Raw genomic sequence first — 22,278 nt, forward strand, 5'->3', positions numbered from 1 at the left:
TTTCCTAATCTTGAATCAGAGTGGGTCAACCCTATAGATAGCTGGATGGTATGCGTCGATGCCGATAATTTACAAAAATCCAATTGCCAGATTCATCCTTGTCTTTTAGTTTTTTTTGATCAAGCATTCCTTATCGACATCATCCTTGTCTTTTAGTTCTGCGAAGAAACAGACGGCGAGCCCTCCGTCGGTGTCTTACATGATATTTCGCAGTTGGAATTTTTGCGATTTTCTCTGTTCCTCTGCTACTACTCGATCTTGCTGTCGCATTCAGCGACCACCTTGAGAGAGGCAGCAAGAGAAAGATATAGCGAGCTTGAGTTGGAGGGGGAAGGAGACAGGAGAGTACCGGTTTCTGAGAGTGACGATGTTGAGAGAAGTAAGAGTGAAGTTGGACAAATGGGGTTACGAGGTGAATACATCTTCCGATGCCTGCATCGCCTCCATCAACTCATTCTATCACGAGGTCTGTTCGTCTGTCTTTTATATGCGTCCATCTCTATTTGTCTCTGTTTTGATCCAGTCTTCCTGAATTTGTTTCAACGAATGAAGGTTCTTAGTTATGGGAGACATCGGGCGGTAATACTCGAAGCACCAGTGCACGACAAGGACTGTGTTCTCGGCAACATCTTAGCTGCTCATTATCTCTCCTCCCATAACCCAGCACTTGCCCCCTTTCATCTTGCCGCTGCCAAGTCTCACCATGTAAGCTTCTCTCTCATCTCTTCTCCCCACCCCTCTCCCTCTTTCTCTCTCTCAGTTGGAGTTTAAATTTTCTCAGGAACACGCCACCCCATACGAGAAAGAAGTTTTTGAGGTTATTTCCTACATGGTGACCGAGGATAGGGACGACGATGTTGTTGTTGATTTACACTCAAAAGTGGGTATACTCTAATGGTGCTCTTTATGCCATTCTTTATCTTAAAGGTTATCCTTTTTAGCAAATAAATCTTCTTGGTAAATAACTTCGGTGTTTATCGGTGATGATGCACAATCTGGTCGGTCTTAGCTGTCAATGATCTTGCCTCTGAACTGAGTAACAGGGACCTGAAATGGAAGGAGAAGAGAAGCTCCAAGGAGAACCCGGCGTAAGGGTTCCGAAGCTCAAGTTAGAATCCTTCAAAGGCAAGATAAACCAGATAATGCAAAGTTAGCATACCTCGTTCCTGGGGTAGGAGCCTTTTATAACCACCTCGCGCACTCACTTCCAGGCTCCGTCAGATCGGGCATGATTACTTCTGAACTTCTGCCAGTTCGGATGTCATTTCCTCTGGCCGGACAGAACCGCCAATGTTCTTTTTGTCGGAACCGTCTCTGCGGCTAGTGACGACGGTTGCAGGTGGCGGTAGCAGGAAGCCGTTTGAAGTGCGGCTGTCAGGCGTCAGATCCCAAATCAGTCAGGTGCGTCGCCCTTGGATACGGACGTCCTTGGTGTCGGGTATGTTTGGTCAGCCTGGTGTTTCGGAAGCGAAGTGTTGGAGTGGCGAGCGAGGTGTCTTGAGTTCGGTTTGGAGTGTTCCGAGCTGCCATGGGCCAGCTCGGGTCAGCTTTGTGAGGCTTGGGGCCCAGTATAGTTCGTGCTCCTTGCAGGGAGCTCGGGTTCTCAGTAGGGAGCTCGCTCTTAATAGGGAGCTCAGACTCCCAGTATGGAGCTTGCTCTTAATAGGGAGGTCGGACTTAGGGAGCTCGGGTTCTTACTTAGGGAGCTCGGCTCCTAATAGGGAGCTCGGACTCTTGGTAGGGAGCTCGGACTCAGTGGAGCGGTCTGGAGTTCGGGCTCGGTAGTGAGCTTGGACTTGCTTCCGATGTTCGCTTCGGGCACTCTACTGTCCCGAGTTGCTTGCCTTTGCCACGTGTCGGGCGATTGCGAGGTCGGGCCAAATTTCCCTTCATCAATTGCCCCCCACTCCCTGCGACAACGGTCCTGTCTTGGCGCGGGGAGTTCGTAAGGTAGCAGGAGGGTTTTGGTCCGTGCTGAGGGCGCTCGATTTAATTTGACTTTCAAAAAAGGGCACGCGTTTGGGAGACGTGACGGCAGTCGTTCGAGAGTTGGGCTGCGGACGCTTTTATTGCGAGGAGACGGGCGCCGACACCCCGTCAGTTTCGAGAAGGTGCGTGCTGACACCCGTCCTCTGACAGGACGTGCGCGATGCTCCGTCAGTTTCGGAAAGATGTGCGCTGATTGGTCTCGGAAGACGTGCGGTTTAGTGCGGCTGTGGGCCGTTGGATTGGTTTCGATCTGGGCCGTCGCTTTTCGGCCGTTGTGGATATAAGTAGCACGCGGGGGGGGGCCCCCGTCCTTGCTACTGTTGTACATCTTGAGCTCGCGCCTAAGTTTCAGCTCGCGTCCCAGGTTCCTTGCTTGTTCGAGCTTTCGTGGTCTGCTTCAGTCTTCTTCCCGGGTGAGTGCTTTTGGAATCTTGTTCCGTTTCCCGATGTCTAGTTTGGAGGGTTCAGACTGTTCAAGCGGGTTTGATGTAGGTTCTACGAATCAGTTTGCGTCCCCCGGTAGTTCAAGTGAGCCCGATGTAGGTCCTGAGGAAGGGGTTGGGCCTACAGCCCGAGGTGCTTCGGGTAGGTCGGCGTCTACCTCCCGTCGTGGCCGGGTTGTAGATCAGTTCGGCCCTTCGACTATGACGCCTGAGGAACTTCAATCCCTCGTAGACTACTACGACTTGCCCGGGGAGCACGGTTACTTCATCCCTACGGGCAGCTTCCCTTGGGAACATGGTCCTAATGAGATCGTGATTTTCCGGGAACAGCTTGCTGCGGGGCTGCGATTGCCCTTTCATCCTCTTCTCGTCGAGGTTCTAAACCACTTCGGTGTGACGGTCGGCCAGCTTCACCCGAACTCTATTAGAAATTTAGTGGGGACGATCTCCTTATTTTGTGACGAGAACTTTCTTTTGGATCTGGAGATTTTCTCCTCTATTTTAATGCTGAAGAAACAAGCGGGTCCCCTTCTTGGGCGTAGGCGGGCATACTACCTGTCTCCTCGCCCGGGCTTCAAGCTCTTACACGGACTCCCCAATAAGGTCCCGGCGTGGAAGCGGGACTATTTCGGGGTGCGAAGTGCGCTGGGGTGGCCGTTTCAGACCGCCTGGGGGATGGCCACTCCCGATTCCGGCATCACACTTGATAAGGAGACGGCGAAGGGCCTCCGGTAATGGGCGCGGCTTGGGCTGGATTGTCAATGGTATTTGACGGAGGCCAAGCTTATTGCTGCGGGCCTGAGTTCGGGTAGGTTCTTTCCCTAGTGATCCTGTCTTGCTCTTCTTTTACGTGTCTTACTGATGCCGAACTCCTTTTCGTAGGTACGATGGACTCTCGAGGGACCCGAGGTGGGCACTTGTTCCAGGGCATGAAGAGGAGAAAACGGGTGGCTAAGCGAGCTCGCGCCGAGCCATCCCAGGGTGCGGAGCCCGAGGTGCCGGACTATCCGGCAGAGGAGCCCGAGATGGCTCCTCCTATGCAGGAGCCGGCGGGGGCTCCTTATGCCGAAACCACACACACGGGGGCTCCCGCCTACTCCGAGTCTGCCCATACGCGAGCTGGGCCGTCGGGCTCGAAGGCCCCGGGGGACTTCAGGAGCGTGCTGTCGCCTGTTCATGCTCTTCAACGGAGTAAGGAGGCGATGTTTCCCGAGGAAGTTGCGGCGTGGACCGAGCTCCCTCTACACCAAGTGGCCTGTCGTGCTGTTACTCATGCCATGGTGGTAAGTGCTCCCTTCTTTAGAGTTCGGCTTTTATTCTTCTATTCGTTCCTTTGATCCCGTTTTCCTTTGATAGGTGAACTCTTCCATTCACGCCTTGGCGAACCAGGTGGAGAGATGCTCGAGGCAGGCGCGAGCTGCCGAGGAGGCTGCTCGAACTGCCGAGGAGAATGCTCGTGCTGCTGAGGCTGCTGCTCGCCGCGGGCGGTCTAGGCAGGTGAGGTCTCAGAGAGATGCCGAGGCCATGGGAGTGGTGGTGAAGCATATGGCGGAATTAAAACTGGACCTGGAGCACCAGGTCGAGTATCTTCAGGAGGATATCAGGGAGAGGACTCAGATCTTCTCTTAAGGCATCGAGGACGCGAAGAAGAAAGCTGTCAGTGATTACATTGCTTCGCCGGATTTCGATGATCTGATGGTGGACTCCTACAGGAGGGGTTTCAAGCTAAGCCGGTGGATGATCCGGAATACGTACCCCGACCTCGATACCAGCGCCATATCCACTTCGCGCATTACTCAAGAGATGGCTAATGCTGTGGATGCCAAACCGGACTCCGAGGGGGAGGCAGGTCCTTCGGGCGTTGTCGAAGTGGCTTCTGATATTGATGAAGTGGCCCCTGGCTTCTAATGGCTTTTTTTTTTTTTGAATGTACACATCTATCTGAAATGAAATGGCTTTTGTTCAAGTCTGGTTGTCTTCGAGCTGCGTTTTTTGCCGAACTGACCATTTTGGTCCTTCAGTTCGTTTTCTAACATGGCTGTTTTTCTGGTCGTCGTCGAGCTGCGTTTTTTGCCGAACTGACCATTTCGGTCCTTCAGTCCGTTTTCTACCTAGGCTTCGGGGTGCTTGCCTTGGTGGTTTATAGGTAGTATCTTCTTAAGTTGACGACGTTCCATGCTCGGGGTACTTGTTTTCCTTCTAGGGTTCCGAGCTCGTATGCTCCCCCACCGAGTGCTTTCATTACTCTGTAGGGTCCTTCCCAGTTTGGTCCAAGTTTCCCTACGCCGGGTTCGGGCACCATGACCTTACGGAGAACCAGGTCGCTGACGCGGAAGTTCCTCTTCTTTACTCGCGCGTTGTAGTACGGAGCTACCTTTTGTTGGTAGGCCGCAGTTCGGATGTGCGCGAGGTCTCTCACTTCGTCCAGTAGGTCGAGGTTGGTGCGTAACTCGCCCTCGTTTGTCTGTTCGTCGTACGCTTCTAGTCGCAACGTAGGCACTTCGATTTCCGCCGGGATCACTGCTTCGGTGCCGTAGGTGAGGTTAAAGGGGGTCTCACCTGTGGCGGTTTTTTCCGTGGTTCGATGTGCCCATACAACACTTGGTAGTTCGTCTGCCCACAAACCTTTGGCTCGGTCCAATCGCGCTTTCAGTCCGCGGAGGATGGCTCTGTTCATTACTTCTGTTTGGCCATTTGCCTGTGGGTGTGCGACCGATGTGAAGTTCTGACTAATTCCCATACTTCGGCACCATTCTTGGAACTTGATATCTTCGAACTGTTTGCCGTTGTTGGAGATCAATACCCGAGGTAGCCCGAAGCGACATACAATGTTCTTCCAAAAGAAATTTTGTATGTTTCGGGCTATAACTATTGCCAGGGGTTCGGCTTCTATCCACTTTGTGAAATAATCTACTGCCACCACTAGGAATTTTCTCCCGCCTGTCGCTTGTGGGAACGGCCCCAGGAGATCGATCCCCCATTGGGCGAAGGGCCATGGGCTGGTGAGGTATTTGAGGTCGGCAGCGGGCTGATGGTGGATGCTGGCATGCTTCTGACACTTGTCGCATTTTCTGACGAGCTCGATTGCCTCTGTCTTCATCGTTGGCCAGTAGTATCCTTGTCGAAGTGCCTTTTGGGCGAGGGCTCTGCCCCCCAGGTGTCCGCCGCACAAGCCTTCATGGATGTCGCGGAGTACCAGCTCGGCTTCGGCTGGGCGCAAGCATCGCAGATAGGGGAGCGTGTAGGATCGTCGGTACAACCGTTCGTCTATCATGACGTATTTGGCTGCCTGGCGCTGCACCCTCTTGGCTGCGTTGCGGTCCGCGGGGAGGGTTCCGTCTAACAGGAAGCTCGCGAGTGGGTCGATCCAGCTCGGCTCTGCTTAGGTGACGGGAGCGACCTCTTCTGCCCCACCGAGAATGCTGGGCCGAGGTAAGTCCTCTACATACACGGTTCTCCTGGCGTTGTGGTTCGTGCTAGCCAGTCGGGACAGGGCGTCGGCCTCAGCGTTCTCTGTCCTCGGGATTTGCTTGATGAAGTGTGACTGGAAGTTGAGCAGAGCTTCCTTTACTTTTGCCAAGTACGCAATCATAGTGAGCTCGCGTGCTTCGTACTCGCCTGTAACTTGGTTGACCACGAGCTGGGAATCACTGCAGATAACAATGTGCTTTGCTCCGACTTTGTGCGCTAGGTTTAGCCCGGCTATTAGTGCCTCATATTCCGCCTCGTTGTTGGACGCCGCGAACTCAAAGCGTAGTGCGTATTCCAGTTTTGTTCCGCTCGGGCCGCGTAGCACTATTCCAGCCCCGTTGCCTTGTTGGTTCGAGGAGCCATCTATGTGAAGGATCCAGGGCTCCTCATCCCAGTTCGCGCTTGGTCTAACTAGGAGGGATGCCACACTGGCTGCTACTTCACAGGGTTCGGACTTGTTTGGCTTGGGAGCTCCGAGTTCGCCCAAACTGGGGATCTCGGGCTCGACCGGCTCGGGGGCTTCGAGGCTAAACGTGCATTCTGCGATCTGCCAAGGCTTGGGCCTTAATGGCAGTTCTTGGCTTGTACTGGAGATCGTACTCGCTGAGTTCGATGGCCCACTTCGTCAGCCGGCCGGAAACCTCGGGTTTGAGTAAAACTTGTCTCAGAGGTTTGTCGGTCAGGACGATGATGGTGTGAGCCTGGAAGTACGGGCAGAGTTTCCGTGCTATTACCACCAGTGCATACGCTAGCTTTTCTATCTGCGGGTACCTTGTCTCTGCTCCCTGCAAGATTTTACTAACATAATATATGGGTCGTTGGACCCGGTCTGCTTCCTTTACTAGTACCGAACTGACCACCTCGTCGCTAGCCGAGAGGTACAGTTCTAAGATTTCGCCTTCCTCGGGCCTAGCTAAGGTTGGCACACTGGCGAGGTAGCCTTTTAGCTCATCAAACGCGAGCTGACAGTCTTGGGTCCATTCGAACCCTTTGCCTTTTATTGCTTTGAAGAAGGGTAGGCAGCGATCTGCCGACTTGGACATGAAGCGGCTTAGAGCGGCTATGCGGCCGTTTAGCCTCTGGACTTCTTTTATTTTCCGAGGTGGTCTCATATCTAGGATGGCTTTTATTTTGTCCGGGTTGGCCTCGATACCGCGTCGATTGACAACGTAGCCCAGGAATTTGCCCGAGGTGACGCCAAAGACACATTTGTTGGGGTTCAACTTCATGTTATACTGACGCAGGATTTGGAAGACAGAATCTAAGTCTTGTATTAATTCTTATGAAAACTGTGTTTTGACGACCATGTCGTCTACATAGCACTCTATCTTTTTGCCGATCAGGGGCCGAAACAGCCTATTTACAAGTCTTTGAAAGGTCGCCCCGGCATTTTTTAACCCGAAGGGCATGACCTTGTAACAGTATAGACCGAACTCGGTTATGAAGCTGGTTTTTTCCTCGTCAAATTGGTCGATCCGGATTTGGTTGTAGCCTGAGTAGGCATCCAGGAAGCTTAGCAATTCATGTCCCGAGGTCGCGTCCACTAGGCGGTCGATCCTAGGGAGGGGGAAGCAGTCTTTCGGGCAAGCTCGGTTCAAGTTGGTGTAGTCGACGCACATGCGCCACTTGCCGTTCGCCTTTTTCACCAGCACAGGGTTGGCCACCCAGCTCGGGTAATGGACTTCCCTTATGAAGTCTGTCGCGCGGAGCTTCTCGACTTCCTCGTCGACCGCTTTCCAGCGCTCTGGGGCTAAGTTCCGTTTCTTCTGTCTAACGGGTCTGACTAAAGGGTCAGTGTTAAGTTTGTGAGTTATAAGACCAGGGTCAATACCGGGCATATCGGCTGCGGACCATGCAAAAATATCTAAATTTTGGAGTAAAAATCTTACCAGTTCAGCTCGTAGGGGTTCTTTGACAGAAGCACCAATCTGGAGTGCGTGAGCTGGGTCCGTAGGCGAGGTCGGGATCGCGACTGTTTCTTCTGTGGGCGAGGCTCGTTCTTCGCCTTGCTCCGCGGGCCGCTCCAGATCGAGGTCGCCGGCCGCCTTGGTCTTTCCCTTCAGGGCGGCAACGTAGCACTTGCGGGACTCGAGCTGGTCGCCCCGTGCTACCCCCACACCGAAGTCCGTAGGGAACTTCATGGCCAAATAGTAGGTGGAGACCACCGCCCGCAGGATATGCGTGATTGGCCGCCCTATTATGGCATTGTATGGGGAGGGGGTCGCGACTACCAGGAAGTCGTGGTTGAGTCTGACCGCACAAGGCCACGTGCCGACTTCCACGGGTACCGTTATTTTTCCAAGGGGCCTGACTTCCTCTCCGCTGAAGCCCACCAGGGGAGTGCTTGCGGGCTTTAGTTCGCTCCTTGGCAACTGTAGCCGATCAAACGCCGATTTGAAGAGGATGTCCGCCGAGCTGCCCGAATCTACGAGCATGCGCCTAACCTCGAAGTCGCTGATCCTTAGTTTAATGACAAGCGCGTCATCGTGAGGATAGCGAACTCCTCGCACATCGTCTTCTGTGAAGAGGATTGGCTCTTCGGTCTTTGGCCTTTTCGGAGGGTTCCGCTCCTCGAGGACCGCTTCGCGAACTAAAGTCCGGGCTGCCGCCGATGTGCACCCCGCTACCACCGAACCCCCCACAATTACATGGATGGTTCCCCGAATTGGCCTCTCTGTCGGAGGTTGTCGCTGCATCGGTTCGGCAGGCCTGCTGCTAGTCTCGGGGGCGTCCTTTTCGTGCTCGCCTAGCCGATCCGCTTTATTGCTATTATTGTTGTGCTGTACAAAGTTTCTTAAGTATCCGCGACGGATGAGCCCCTTTATTTCGTCTCGGAGGTTATTGCACTGCTCGGTACTGTGACCATGGTCCCTATGGAAACTACAATACAAATTCTTGTTTCTTTCGTTCGGATTTCCCTTTAGGCGAGGTGGCCATTTCACGTACGGGGCGTCCTTAATCGTCATTAAGATCTCGGTCCACCTCGTGTTCAGTGGCGTGTAATCCGTCCGAACTGGCAGGGGACCTCGGAACGACTGGTTCAGTTTCGGGTCCCGGGCCGGGTTTTTTCGGTCGGTTGAGTTAGAGGGCTCGCCGTCCCTCTTTCTTTTCTCGTTTCCGCCCTCGGTTCTTTGGTTGATTTCCTCCTCAGTCCTCATGAACTTGTTCGCGAGCTTGAGGAACTCGGCCACGGTCGCGGGCTGGTTAGCTACCATGTGCCACTTGAATTCCTTGTGCGTCACCCCTTTTTTTGCTGCGGCGAGCTGCACCGCGGGGTCTAACCGCGGTATCTGTAAGCATGCCTCATTGAATCGTTTGATGTAGCCCCGTATGGGTTCTCCTTCCCTTTGGACTACCCTGAAGATGCTTTCCTCTGCTCTGGGGCACCGTTTGCTGGTGACAAAGTGTGCAGTGAAGACTTGCACGAACTGAGCCCAACACTTTATCGATCCGGGGGCCAGGTTCCTGTACCAAGTGCGGGCTACCCCCTTGAGGGTGGTGGTGAAAGCCACGCACATGCATGATTCGCTGGCTCTGGCGAGGTGCATTTGGGACTGGAAAGCGTCCACGTGGTTGTTGGGGTCGAAGGACCCGTCATACTTGTCTAGGGGCGGGAGCTTGAAATCTCTGGGCAAGGGGACTGCCAGGAGTTCCGATGCGAGGGGGGAAGGAACTGAGAGAATCGGGGCAACTCCTACCTCGTCCGAGCTCGTCTCGCCTTTGCCTTTGAGCTCTGACAGGACGCGGGTGGCGGTTCGTCGACCTCGGCGGCGCCTTCGCTGCTGAGTGGGCCTTGTACTGGCGCTGTTGGCCTCTGTTTTGCCGAGCTCGATGGGCCCGGAGTGCTGGTAGTCCGTTGCTGCCAGTGCGCCGAATCGGTTTTCCACCAGTGGGGACTCCGGTTTGGAGCCCCGAGGTGCCGATCTCGCGGGCGAGGTCCCCGATCCGCCTGCGAGCCGCGAGGCGGGGATGACTTTTCTCTCTCTCCGGCCTGGGGACGAGGCCTGGCTGTTTAGGGGATTCTGGGGCCTAGAGGCCTTTCCTTGGTGGAGGCGCCCATCCTGCGGAGAGGCCTTGACTGGCTTCGGGGCAGGGTGGCGAGGTGGAAGTAGTGGTTGGTTTGGTGTCAGTTGGGGGAACTGCTGTTGATAGTGGTATTGGGAGAGGTTGTGCAACACTTGGTGCTGGTGAAGCTGGTGTTGCTGGAACTGTTGCATCTGGGCTTGCATTGCCCGCATGCATTGCATTAGGTCGTCCAACCGATTTTGGCTGGCTGCCAGGGGGACGGCGGTTGGTTCAGTGAGGGTAGTTTCGATGGGGAGAGGAAAGGGGATGTTTGTGGCAGGTAGGTTTGCAGGCGCCACTGCTTGTGGCGTATTCAGATTGGGAATTCCGTCCACCGAGAGGGGGATGGTGAACTGTCCAACACACACCACGGGAACTTGAGGCTGTTCCCCGGTGGTGTTTGTCTCTGTGCTGCGTCCGGCGTTGCTGGAGGAGGCCATGAGTATTGAGTTTTTCAAAGGAGAAGAAAGGGGTATGAAAGTTTTGGAGGGAGGCCTTTTGAAGCGTTCCCACAGACGGCGCCAATTGATGATGCACAATCTGGCCGGTCTTAGCTGTCAATGATCTTGCCTCTAAACTGAGTAACAGGGACCTGAAACGGAAGGAGAAGAGAAGCTCTGGGGAGAACCCGGCGTAAGGGCTCCGAAGCTCAAGTTAGAATCCTTCAAAGGCAAGATAAACCAGATAGCGCAAAGTTAGCATACCTCGTTCCTGGGGGGGTAGGAGCCTTTTATAACCACCTCGCGCACTCACTTCCAGGCTTCCATCAGATCGGGCATGATTACTTCTGAACTCCTGCCAGTTCGGATGTCATTTCCTCTGGCTGGACAGAACCGCCACTGTTCCTTTTGTCGGAGCCGTCTCTGCGGTTAGTGACGACGGTTGCAGGTGGCGGTAGCAGGAAGCCGTTTGAAGTGCAGCTGTCAGGCGTTAGATCCCAAATCAGTCAGGTGCGTCGCCCTTGGATACGGACGTCCTTGGTGTCGGGTATGTTTGGTCAGCCTGGTGTTTCGGAAGCAAAGTGTTGGAGTGGCGAGCGAGGTGTCTTGAGTTCGGTTTGGAGTGTTCCGAGCTGCCATGGGCCAGCTCGGGTCAGCTTTGTGAGGCTTGGGGCCCAGTATAGTTCGTGCTCCTTGCAGGGAGCTCGGGTTCTCAGTAGGGAGCTCGCTCTTAATAGGGAACTCGGACTCCCAGTAGGGAGCTTGCTCTTAATAGGGAGCTCGGACTTAGGGAGCTCGGGTTCTTACTTAGGGAACTCGGACTCAGTGGAGCGGTCTGGAGTTCGGGCTCGGTAGTGAGCTTGGACTTGCTTCCGATGTTCGCTTCGGGCACTCTACTGTCCCGAGTTGCTTGCCTTTGCCACGTGTCGGGCGATTGCGAGGTCGGGCCAAATTTCCCTTCATCAATCGGCTATGTTATTGTTTTTATAGCTTAATCGCTTGTTGAAGATATGCTGCAAGCGTTATCCATATATTTCAGATTTTCTTGCGTTCTTTATCTTTAGCATATAATTAGTAATTTGAATGTTCTTACAGGATCCCTGCTACTATTTGACCAAAAAAGAAATATCTAACCACCACGTCAAGAGACTTGTCCTTTGACTTTTCTGTGACACATTCATTTTATGGGTAAAATCCACTAGAAGTGTTCTGTTGTCTTGATACCAGGTAGCCAATTTAAGTCTATCCTAGAACCCCAGGTGGATCACAAGTCGGAGGTCTTATATGCTATTTAAGGTTGCCTTGAGATTTCTCTCGTTGAGGCAGTTGGTTATAAACATTCTAAAAGTTTCACGCCCTGTTCTGCATGCCCTTCTAGTCAGTCATTTATTTTTTTACCAAGTTCTTGGATTAGAAAACAGAAGATTATATTTTAAATAGATACGCATGCTGCTTCTTATGTAATGTAAAGTAGGAAGATTAGAGGATTTTTTTTTTTTTTTGATAGGTAACAGAAAATTTTCATTAAATAGACAATAATATACAGAAAGTGATACAACCGGGGACTGAGTACCCCTTAGAGCATGTGTAACAATTAAGTCCTATTGCAATCATTCCCTGCCCAACCCTCACCCGCAGTATCAGGTTAACATTTTTTCCTTAAAACAGCTGAGCCCAAAAAACCTGTTCCCTTACAACCCCTTGCCTTGCTAGAGAGTCTTCCATCCCATTAGCTGCCCTTGGAACCCACTGAAAGGATACTGCCACGCCTGTAAGGTGCCATTTAATTTTCTTTACAGGTCCAAGCTGCCTTCTTGCCATTCTTTAGCCAGCTTACTACTACTTGGGAGTCTCCTTCTATTGATAACCTTCAGAAGAATAGAGGATTTCATTCAAATTGTTATGTTCATTTGCAGTTTGCAAGTGATTATGGTTATGTCATTGATGTTTCATAATGCTCATGATTTTGCATCTGGTTTTTTATCTTCTACAGCTACTGAAAGGATTCCCAAAAGACCTTGTATCTCTGAAGAGGGCTCAGGTGTTTTGCTTCTACATGGGTCGACCTGATTTGTCTTTGGATCTTGTTGAACAGGTTGGATTCCTGATATTGTTGAGACTACCTATGTGCTAAATTTGGCTTTATGGCTGTGTATTTATTGTAATTTTATGTTACCAAACCATTGTAAGTAATTTTAGAAGTTTTTCTTCTTGGCTTTTTTGTTTCACTAAAAATTGTTGGAGTGCTTGGATTAGCACTGCAAAGCAGGTACTGTTCCCCTATAAGAAATCCAGGCAGAGCCCTGTTTGGTTAGGCTATGGTTTGAAAGCCATGAAGCCCAATAAATATCTTTTCTGGTTTGGTAAATGGTAAGGTGTTCTTTGAAAGCCACAGTTCAGTAGGGCTTGAAACCCAAAAAAAATACCAAAAGCAAGAAGCTTCAATTGAAACATTCCAATTTTCAGCTTTGAGCTTTCATTCTAAAACCCAGATGTCTTTCTAACTTGTATGCATTGGCCACACATGTTATTTATAAAGCAACTAGGGGACACGCATTGGTCATTTTCCATTGTTGTGAGAGTATGAGGAGCAACTTTACCGGAAAAAAAAAGGCTTTCCAAGCTTTATCTCCATCATTGAAAACCTAAAAAAACTTATTAGTTTTTAGGTTTTGAAAGATCTTTTAGAAAGCCCAACCAAAAATTGCCGATGTACATCATCTTCCAGTTTCACACCTTAGTCTGTGCTTGTTTTGATAGAAAACAAGAGAGACACAGAGAGTTGAGGGGAAGTTCTTAAGGAAAAATCTCTTGTTTTCTATCAAAACAAACACAGCCTTGGGGTAAATTTCCCACTGCATCACTTCCTTTTGGAAAAAAAGAATATTATGGCATTTTTTAACACTGAGGTCAAACTCTATCATTTGGTTATGCTTTTCTTTGCTAGTATAATCTTCTATTTCTTAAAAATGATATTAATAGGCAATTCTGGATGCTCTTTCAAGGAAACACTACCTTAGTACATTTCTTTTATAGGGCCTTTCACAATGGTTTCTTATTTGTTCTTGAAGTTTTTAAATGATATATTCAACAGGTTTTAGCACAAAACCAACAAGAAAACTACATATATGGCATGCTTTCTTTTCCTTTGCTGGAGCTTGGTAGAATGGCTGATGCTGAGAAAGCAGCTCAAAAGGGATTTGGAATCAACAAGAATGATTCCTGGTCACAGCATGCTGTAAGTCAAAGTTGTAATGATCTCCATTGATACGTCCATTTGATTGTCTGTTTATAGTCACGTTTCTCTTTTTCTCTATGTTGCTGGGACTAGATCCTGCATTTACCTGTTCTTTTATTATGTACAATTGACTGTACAATGAACTTCATGTCACGAAGTTTTGGTGGGAAGGTATCTATCAAAAAAAAAAAAAAGTTTTGGTGGGAAGGTGATTTTTTGGTATAACCTACTGATTATCACTAACCCATTATGTAAGCAATACTTTATAGTAGGGGTGAAAAACTTGTTATAAACAATAGAAAAGAAATATCAGAACATTTGGGAATGTTTTGAGAAATATTACAGTTACAATTTCATGTTGGTACCCATTGAGATGGAAATATTAAGAAACATGGCAATCTTTAACATGATTGAGTCCGGGTGCACAAATTACTTGGATCCTATTCTCTGTTATCACCCTTGGTTATGGGTCCTCCTCCAATGAATGCCCATTGGTTGATCTAGAACTAGATAACAATCCTCTTATGGTTCTAAAAATACTTTCTTTCCTTTGTATAATTCAAACTTTGTAGTTAACAGATTATGTAATTTCTAATCAATAATCTAAATATGTAGAATTCTAGATATCATGATACCAAATTCTTGAGCAATAATGGAATCATTGGCTGTTTGTTAGTTAAAGATCCTTAAAATAAGTTACAAATACTTTATTAAAGTTGGTAGTTGCTTAATCAGGATTTATTACATGACATTGATCACACATAGGTGAATCAGCTGATCATCTACTTATTCATTGCAATTTCTCTCAAAAGATCTGGTGCCATTTCTTAAACCTGACTGGATACAGTTGGGTCTTTCCAAAGCATATTCAGGAGTTTCTCCATCAGTGGCATGGTTCAGGCCTGAGCAGAAGAGGTAAAGTGTACTGGCAAACGGTGTTACATGCAGTGCTGTGGGGAATTTGAGAGGAAAGAAACAGGCACTCAAACGATCTTGTTGCTTCCATTCTACCCTCAACCAATCCAAAGACTACAGATACCTCATAATGAAGGAGGGATGACTTTTAAACTTTGACGGAAGTGCTGCAGGCAATCCTGGTGTAGCTGGGATAGGGGGTATTTTGAGGGATGATCTGGGTAATATCTGTTGGGATTTTAGTGGCCCAATTGGTTATGCCGATTCAACAAAGGCTGAAGTTTATGGCTGCTCTCACTGGAATCAGCATAATAAAAAGATTGGGCATACAGAACTTATCCATTGTAGGAGACTCTGCTAATATTATCAAATGGCTGAAGGACAAGGTGGGGGACCCTTGGAGGTTGAGTCATTATCTGGCTGAGGCTAGAGACACTTTGGAAAATATAAATGCAAACTTGCTGTGGATACCGAGGGAGTTGAATCATATTGCAGATAGTTTAGCTAAAATAGGAGCAAGACTAGAAAATCTGTACAGCAATAGGCTTCCCCCCTTGTAATTTTTCTCTTTAGCTATTTGGGTTTTCTTTCTTCTGTGCAGTACATCTGATCATGTACTTTCATGCTGCTTTAATGAAATCTGGTTAACCTTTTCTCAAAAAAAGTGATCACACATGAATTGCAATGGACCTCATAAGTAATCATTGTCTTATATTACTGATTTGTGTAAATGACAAGACCTGATATCTGACAGGCACCAGGATGTTAGACTTGATGGGACCAGATTTTTAATCAAGTCCTAATGTATGGCCTTGATCAATAATCAGGTCTGTTATTTGGGTTGCACTCTATTTTTCAGCAATGAGCTAATAGGGTTCACATCTAAACCAGATTGTATGGAGTTAAGTGTATCAATTTGCACTTAATTAACAATCTGTCGACATCAAGGTACCTGATGCAAACTTTTCTTTTTTTAGTTTTTTACTCCATTTGATAACAAAGTCCTTGATGATCCCAACATGATATGACTGAAAAAGCTCATTTTGTCCTTATTATTAATCACTTCAGTTATGGATACACTGTTGGACTTCTGTTGTAAATTTATTGATTGGGATAAGAGGATTCTCTCTGTACTGTATTAAGGACCACTTCAGTTCTTTGTCTTTATGGCTTCTGCAAATTTTGTGGATTTCTGTGCAGTTATGCCATGTTTATCAATATGATGGTCGTTTCAAGGAAGCAGTGGAATTCATGGAAGAATGTTCTCCTTCATGGGGTTCATGTTCATCCTTCATGTAAGTTTTTATTTCTCAAATAAGAGATTGTAAAAAATTCCATTATTAGTTTCATTTAGCATCATAGTTTGAGACACCTGAAACTTATTTTCAGGTACACACACAATTGGTGGCACGTTGCTGTTTGTTACTTGGAAGGTCATTCCCCAATCAACAAAGTATTAGAAGTTTATGACAAATATATATGGAAAGAGTTGGAAAAAGGTGATGCTGTGCCTGGAGAGGTAATTTACAGACTATTCTCTTTGGCACTGCCCTGTTTGTTGTACTGACAAGTAATAAATATCTTGTGCATGCAGGTGTATCTGAATGCTCTAGGCTTGTTGTTGCGAGTACATGTTCGTGGCCAGATAGCTTTTTTTGAGGACCGCTTAAAGATCTTGGTAGATCGTCTTGTTGATCGGGTAAGTTATAGTTAAATTAATCTATTGTAAAAGATTTTCATGTCAAGAATACATGGTTTGGAGGCAACCAGGTTAAGGTTGGTGGTATTAGTTTTTGTGTGCTTTTTAAGGATATTCTTAAGGTTTACTCAGATTATCTTATGGACCAACTGAGCTACAAGTGTGACTTTCTACTGTACAAATGTTATGCCAACAATACATGGTTATCAAGGTAACTACGTGAGCTTAGGCATTAACCTTTGACTGGATGCCTGGATTCCTAGGGCCTATGCCTTCCCATGCACTAATATTAGTAGCAAAGAATTAACAAATCAACAACCTAATATCCTAATTCTGGAGCTTCAGTGGAAGAAAACTCATGGAGGTGGCTGTAGGGTTAAGTTTCAGTCTTTTAGAAATTTACCATTCATAGTAAAAATTAAAATTACTATTTATAATTTATAGTAAAATCATGATATACTAGTTTTAGACATTTCTGGTCTTTTAGATTAAGCTACTAGTTGTTAGTTGCTTTAAAGAGTTTGCTTAGGTTTGGTCATTGGGTACAACACGCATTTGTATGTGAAGTTATGGTTTAGTATTATATTGATCTACTGATTGTTATAACCTTTGTGGATGTGTGTTGCAACTTTCAGTCGACCTGGCATATGGAGTGGCATCTTGATTTGTTGATATTATGGGCCTTATCTAATACTAAAGAAACGGATAAAGCAGAGGATCTACTCAATGCCATGAAGGCCAGGTAGTAGGAAATCAACACTTTACTTTCCTTAAGCTGTATTCAATGTATCCTTTTACCTTTTTTTTCCCCTGAATAAATTTTAAGGTGAGCCCTAGCACCATGGTCCAGATGTTCAAAATTGTTACCTAACCAGTTGAGATGCATGCTGCAAATCAACCAATTGAACTATGCTCAAGCCTAATAAAGATTGAAGATTGAGATACTAGCTAACTGTCATTGTTCCTTCGTCTTTTTTTCCCCTTTGAAGGTTTTATTTGATGAGCAAGAAGAAGCAACTGTCAATGCAGAGAGGAATTAAGGTTTGAAACATTATTTTTTTGTTCCTTGTCAACCTATTTCATGGGCATTTTGAAGTTTGAACTTCAATCTTGGTCTCTCTTTAGGCTAAGACAAACTTTTAGTAGCACATCACATTTCTTCACTGGACATTGAGTTTCAATGTGTGTGCCTGCAGATATTGGTTGATAAATGCTTGGTCAAATTATGTTTTTGATGTTAGAATGATACTAATTAAATTCTAACCATTCAACTAATCACTGTATGTTCTGTTGTTACCCAAACCATTGTTGTTCTTTAATTTATCTTGTATGACCTGCACATTGTCTTTTCTTTCCTTTCTTTTTGGTTGGGGGAGAGAGGGTTGTGTAAGAGCAATACTTGATAGGTATATTTTACTTTATTGGTTTGTAGAGCACACGGTTATAGTTGTATCGATGGAGTTCTTCTGTTAGAATTGTTTTGTTGGTTCTCATGAGCTAACATATAACATATTGATGTTAATATTGCAGCTTGCGGAGGCCCTGTATGAATATGGGAGGGGCAAGTATGAAGAGGCTTTTCATATGCTTGCCCCAGATTTTGATGCTAGTTATTGCAAAGTATGAATCTCTTATATAGTTCATTTCTTTTTCCTTGTATCTCAGCTGTATGCAAGGTTCAAAGTATACGGCCGATACGTATCATATCGGGAGCTTCCCGATATGCCCCTACAGAGGGTGTATCAGGGTTTCGACTGGTTCAGGGGGTGGACGAACCTTAAACCGGCTCCTCTGAACCAGATTTGGAAAAAAAACTAAAAAAAATAAAAAAAGCTATCAATACTGCCTGATACGCCTCTACTGGCGTATCGGGCGTATCGATATTTTGAACCTTGGCTGTATGTAATTATTTTCAGTTTTTTTAATCCCTTTTTACTTTGCCAGACGGTTGGGGCATCAGATGAACAACTAGATGTCTTTAATGAAGTTTGGTGTAGTATTTTGTTAAATACTGGACGGGCCTCAGAGGGTATGACTACCATTATCTTTCTATTCTTGAACTTTGTGGTGGTTCTTTTCTCCTTGACATGATGTTTGAACTTTGAACTACAGCAATAAAGGAAATTGAGAAACGGATTCAGAAGAGGGAAGGGATTCCATTCCTATGGCGCTTGCTGGTAAATTCCAACTTGCACTGTTCTTAGATTCACCAGTTATTAGATTTTAACTGAAGCAAATCTTTGTTAACACTAGCTGAATTTTTAGAAACTCAATGGTAATGTTGATTTACAAGAAGTTAATTCACCAGTCAATGGTCATGCACCTGAATGTATATGAATACATGTATTCCAATATGCATTTACAGTTTCATGTGAGTTGTATTTCCATGATTGGTCCAGGAGAGAGGTTATTCAATGGCTGGCAGGGAGGATGTTGCTGTTGTGTCAGAGAAGGCCAAGGCACTAGAGGCTGCATATTTCAAACAGCTCGTTTGAACATGCCCAAATATCTTATAATTCCTTCCAAGTAACCTTTGGAGGAAAAACTGTTTTATGTGTTGATTCCGTGGGTATCATCCAATAGTTTATAATGTTCCGAAAGCCCTGTTGTACTACTTACGTGCTCTTTGCCGAACCAACATTGTTATGTTGCAGGAGAGAGTAGTCAATAAATAAATACAAAAGCTCATATATTTGCATGATCACCCCACGCCTTTGATGATTCATTTTCTTCCAAATTTCTCCCATTTCCAGATAGTCTGTAAATACTCAAATATCAGAAAGGGCACCTGACCTTTTTTCTCTTAGGGGGAGATTGCCCCACCCCACGTCGTAGCAGTAGCCAGTGCTGATTACCGATTATTGATTACTTCAATGAACCTTGTGTTTTGTGAAAACAGCACTCTTCTGTTATGGAATTGTATTGCTTCATGTGAGGTTGCGTCGCCCAAAGGAAAGAAATAATAGTAGGTAGGTCCCACAATTTCAACCCATTAAAGTCAAGCCTCGTGAAAGCTTTCTCTATGCATGTCAGTATATGTATATGCACAGACACTGGATAATCACAAAGGAACCGACTCGGGTCTTTGGACACGGACAGATTGGCAGTTGTTTTCACTGGAGTCCGGAGAAACTAAAGATTTGCTACACGTCTAACAGATAATGAACATACCATAACCATGGTCACCATAGTCATTAAATCAGTGAAGAGAAATTTCGCTTGGCTTGTTTCTTCGTTAAGATTTTTGCATTTTTCAACTTCTGGATGTGATGTACTAAATTGTATTTAAGGCCACCAACAAGAGCTGAAAATAATAAATTTCTATTATTCCTAGACAAATAAATGACTGAGATTGGTAATGCAGTGAAATTAGATCTAACATATTCATCTAAAAAGAAAAAAAAAAGAGAGAGAGAGAAGTGTTGAAACTGGACCAACCCAGAAACTCCTCTTTTGCTCTTTGATCAGTTGACGCTGGTGAGACTGAAGCAAGCAGCAGCGCTCTTGAGTTCATTCTCTGAAACATGCTCAATTGACTGTGTAGTATCCTTCAATGAAGAATCCGAGCTGCTGATGAATTGTAATATAAATTAGAAACTGGTAAAGTAACAAGATATTAATTAATGCAACAAGAAAGAAGAACAAAATGTTCTAAACCAAGTATGGAAGAAATAACTTGTTACCTTGAATCGTAAGCCTCTTTGGAATCTATATAAGATTGTCTGTCATCAATTGTGTCAAAGAATGGAGGGATCTCATCATAGTCCTGTGGGGCTTCAGTTGCTTCTTGGTGGATAGGAATCTGGTGTGAAGCAAGCAATTGAGACTGTATTGCTACCGACGAATTATTATTGTTGTTGTTGTAAGGATGCTGAACCCATAAAGGACTCACTAAATTGTCTTTGGAATCCATGTACATTGCCGTATTATAAACAGCATTGTTGGCATTAGAGAAAGAGTGATGCGGCGCAAGAGAGACCCCAGTTGCCACAGCATTGTAGGGCTGGTGGGAATGGTGTTGGAACAGTGGAAGCGCATTGTTGGGTGAAGGCATGCCCAGTTGTAATTGGGAAGAAGGAGAATGATGCTGAGGGGAAGAGGCAATGTGATGTTGTCGATAGATGGCAAGCTGTGCATTAACAGCATTGAGTTCTTGTTCTGTTTGTTGTATCTGGTACTGGAGGTGGCAAATGATCCCACAACATCCATGAACGGGGAACCTGTCGCGAATGTTGGCTTGATAGATGATGGATCGCATTGCTTCCATTTTCTGGCTGGTATTCAATTGCTTGAGTATCTTGAGAATGTTGCTTACACCAAATAATCTATGAGCATTTTGGAACATTTTGGGCTGATCAGGAGGGAAGTAAGGGGCGAGGGGACAATCGGAGGAGCACTTTCTACGTTGGTATTTGCAAGCAGCACAGGCTTGGCTTGTGCCACCCTTTACGGTCATCTTCTGCTAGAGAACCAATGCTGGATTGCAGGAGTAGAGAGTTGACAACCAAAGAAAGAATGAGAAGATGAAACAAACAAGTAGAGAGGAGGGAATTGTTTGAGAAACAGAGAGAGAGAGAGAGAGAAAATCTGCATAGGATTGTTGAATATGGAAACGGATACAGCCTACAGGTATGATTGATGCGGATTTGCTGGGTGTAACGACTTAGTAAAAGTGAGAAAAAAATACATTTGAAAATTAAAGTTGAAAAACCGATTTTACTGGGTAGTTTCAAAAGTCTTTGACCGAAGGACAAGTGTTGGGTCCTGGGAGTCTTCCAAGTTTATGGGCAACCTATTTTCTCCTTACTCTCTCTCTCTCTGCAAGGAATAAAAATTAGGGTAAAATATAAAGGCCTCTCCTAAGGTTTCACTTTCACGAAAATCTCCCACTCGTATTGAAAAAGCCTACAGTTACCTCCCTTTTCTTATTTGGTGTAATGTATTGAATTTTTGAAAGTACCCATTTTACCTTTATATTTATCAATTTAGATGAAAATTTACTAAAATACTTCTAAAATAGTCTTTCACTTTTAATTAGAAAAACCTCTGAGTTAGATTGAAAAGAATAAAGTAATTTTACTCTATGAAAACATTAAGTCTAATGAAGTTTAGAAGGGAAATTTTGGCATTTTGAATTATATTGAAAGATGACATAATAAGTTGTAAGGGTAATTTCGTGACTTTGAATTCTTCATTACTAGAACAAAGATGGAAGGGAGGTAACCGTAGGTTTTTCATAAACTACACAAGAGATTTTTATGAAAAAGAAACCTCACGGGAGGTTTTTGTGATTGTCATAAACTTTAGAGGAGGTTTTTATATTTTACCCCTAAAAATTAAGAAAATAAAAAAATATTGCCTCTCGGGTCAGTTTAGATTTGAAATAGGCACGATGTGCGATATGGAGGGTTAATCTAGTAAATTTTGGCATATTTTGGTTTAGATCAATTAAAATACTTCTGTATTCAAATACACAAGTTTATGGCATATTTGAATACACAAGTTTATGGCATATTTGAATTCGAATTCAAATACAGAAGTATTTTAATTGATCTAAACCAAAATATGCCAAAATTTACTAGATTAACCCTCCCATCGGGAACATCTCCCATACTTTGTGTTGTTATTAATGGGGAGATGTTTTCAATACATGGTGGGATGGGCTGTGAGGTGATGAGGAGTAAATCCCGATTCTTTCATTCATGGGAAGGTGTTTCCAATGAATATAGATATGCTCCTCACACTAACCCCACAACACCTCCCAAGTGCATTATGGGGTTAGTGTGAGGAGCATATCTATATTCATTGGAAACACCTTCCCATGAATGAAAGAATCGGGATTTACTCCTCATCACCTCACAACCCATCCCACCATGTATTGAAAACATCTCCCCATTAATAACAACACAAAGTATGGGAGATGTTCCCGATGTGTGGTTGGGATACGTTGTGAGGGTGTGAGGAGTACTCTATGAGGAGTAGATCTAGACTCTGAATGAAAACATAGGATTTGCTCCT

The 22,278-nt window shown here is 45.9% G+C and overlaps 2 protein-coding genes across 4 annotated transcripts; one reads left to right on the plus strand and one right to left on the minus strand.

Annotated features, from left to right (window-relative positions):
* Window positions 1–71: 71 nt before the first annotated feature.
* On the plus strand, window positions 72–18,964 carry LOC104596486 (Tetratricopeptide repeat (TPR)-like superfamily protein). 2 transcript variants are annotated; one of them, XM_010257674.3, is made up of 14 exons: window positions 72–466; window positions 553–705; window positions 782–880; window positions 12,402–12,503; window positions 13,503–13,646; window positions 15,762–15,856; window positions 15,951–16,080; window positions 16,156–16,260; window positions 16,896–17,002; window positions 17,250–17,301; window positions 17,791–17,880; window positions 18,205–18,289; window positions 18,373–18,437; window positions 18,660–18,964. In XM_010257674.3, the coding sequence occupies exons 1-14, from the start codon at window positions 368–370 to the stop codon at window positions 18,753–18,755; spliced, it is 1,422 nt and encodes a 473-aa protein (XP_010255976.1). In that variant the 5' UTR covers window positions 72–367; the 3' UTR covers window positions 18,756–18,964. The 2 variants fall into 2 exon arrangements, with proteins under 2 accessions (XP_010255976.1, XP_088756236.1); XM_088900110.1 differs by lacking the exon at window positions 782–880 and having other exon boundaries at window positions 78–466.
* A 140-nt stretch (window positions 18,965–19,104) lies between these two features.
* LOC104596493 (LOB domain-containing protein 16-like) lies at window positions 19,105–21,103 on the minus strand. Of its 2 annotated transcripts, none has more exons than XM_010257684.2 (2): window positions 19,944–21,103; window positions 19,105–19,827 (listed from the first exon to the last, which is right to left on the minus strand). In XM_010257684.2, the coding sequence occupies exons 1-2, from the start codon at window positions 20,714–20,716 to the stop codon at window positions 19,725–19,727; spliced, it is 876 nt and encodes a 291-aa protein (XP_010255986.1). In that variant the 5' UTR covers window positions 20,717–21,103; the 3' UTR covers window positions 19,105–19,724. The 2 variants fall into 2 exon arrangements, with proteins under 2 accessions (XP_010255986.1, XP_088756237.1); XM_088900111.1 differs by having other exon boundaries at window positions 19,105–19,830.
* Between the last annotated feature and the right edge of the window lie 1,175 nt (window positions 21,104–22,278).

Source organism: Nelumbo nucifera, chromosome 3 (assembly GCF_055504915.1).
Source record: "Nelumbo nucifera cultivar China Antique chromosome 3, China Antique-T2T, whole genome shotgun sequence".
NCBI classification, from domain to species: Eukaryota; Viridiplantae; Streptophyta; class Magnoliopsida; order Proteales; family Nelumbonaceae; genus Nelumbo; species Nelumbo nucifera.

Coding starts and splice junctions, on each gene's coding strand:
- LOC104596493 (XM_088900111.1), bottom strand. CDS start 20,716: ATGACCGTAAAGGGTGGCACAAGCCAAGCCTGTGCTGCTTGCAAATAC. Junction 19,831..19,943: donor AAAGAGGCTTACGATTCAAG/GTAACAAGTTAT, acceptor ACAATTCATCAG/CAGCTCGGATTCTTCATTGA.
- LOC104596486 (XM_010257674.3), top strand. CDS start 368: ATGTTGAGAGAAGTAAGAGTGAAGTTGGACAAATGGGGTTACGAGGTG. Junction 15,857..15,950: donor GGTTCATGTTCATCCTTCAT/GTAAGTTTTTAT, acceptor ACTTATTTTCAG/GTACACACACAATTGGTGGC. Junction 18,290..18,372: donor TACTGGACGGGCCTCAGAGG/GTATGACTACCA, acceptor TTTGAACTACAG/CAATAAAGGAAATTGAGAAA.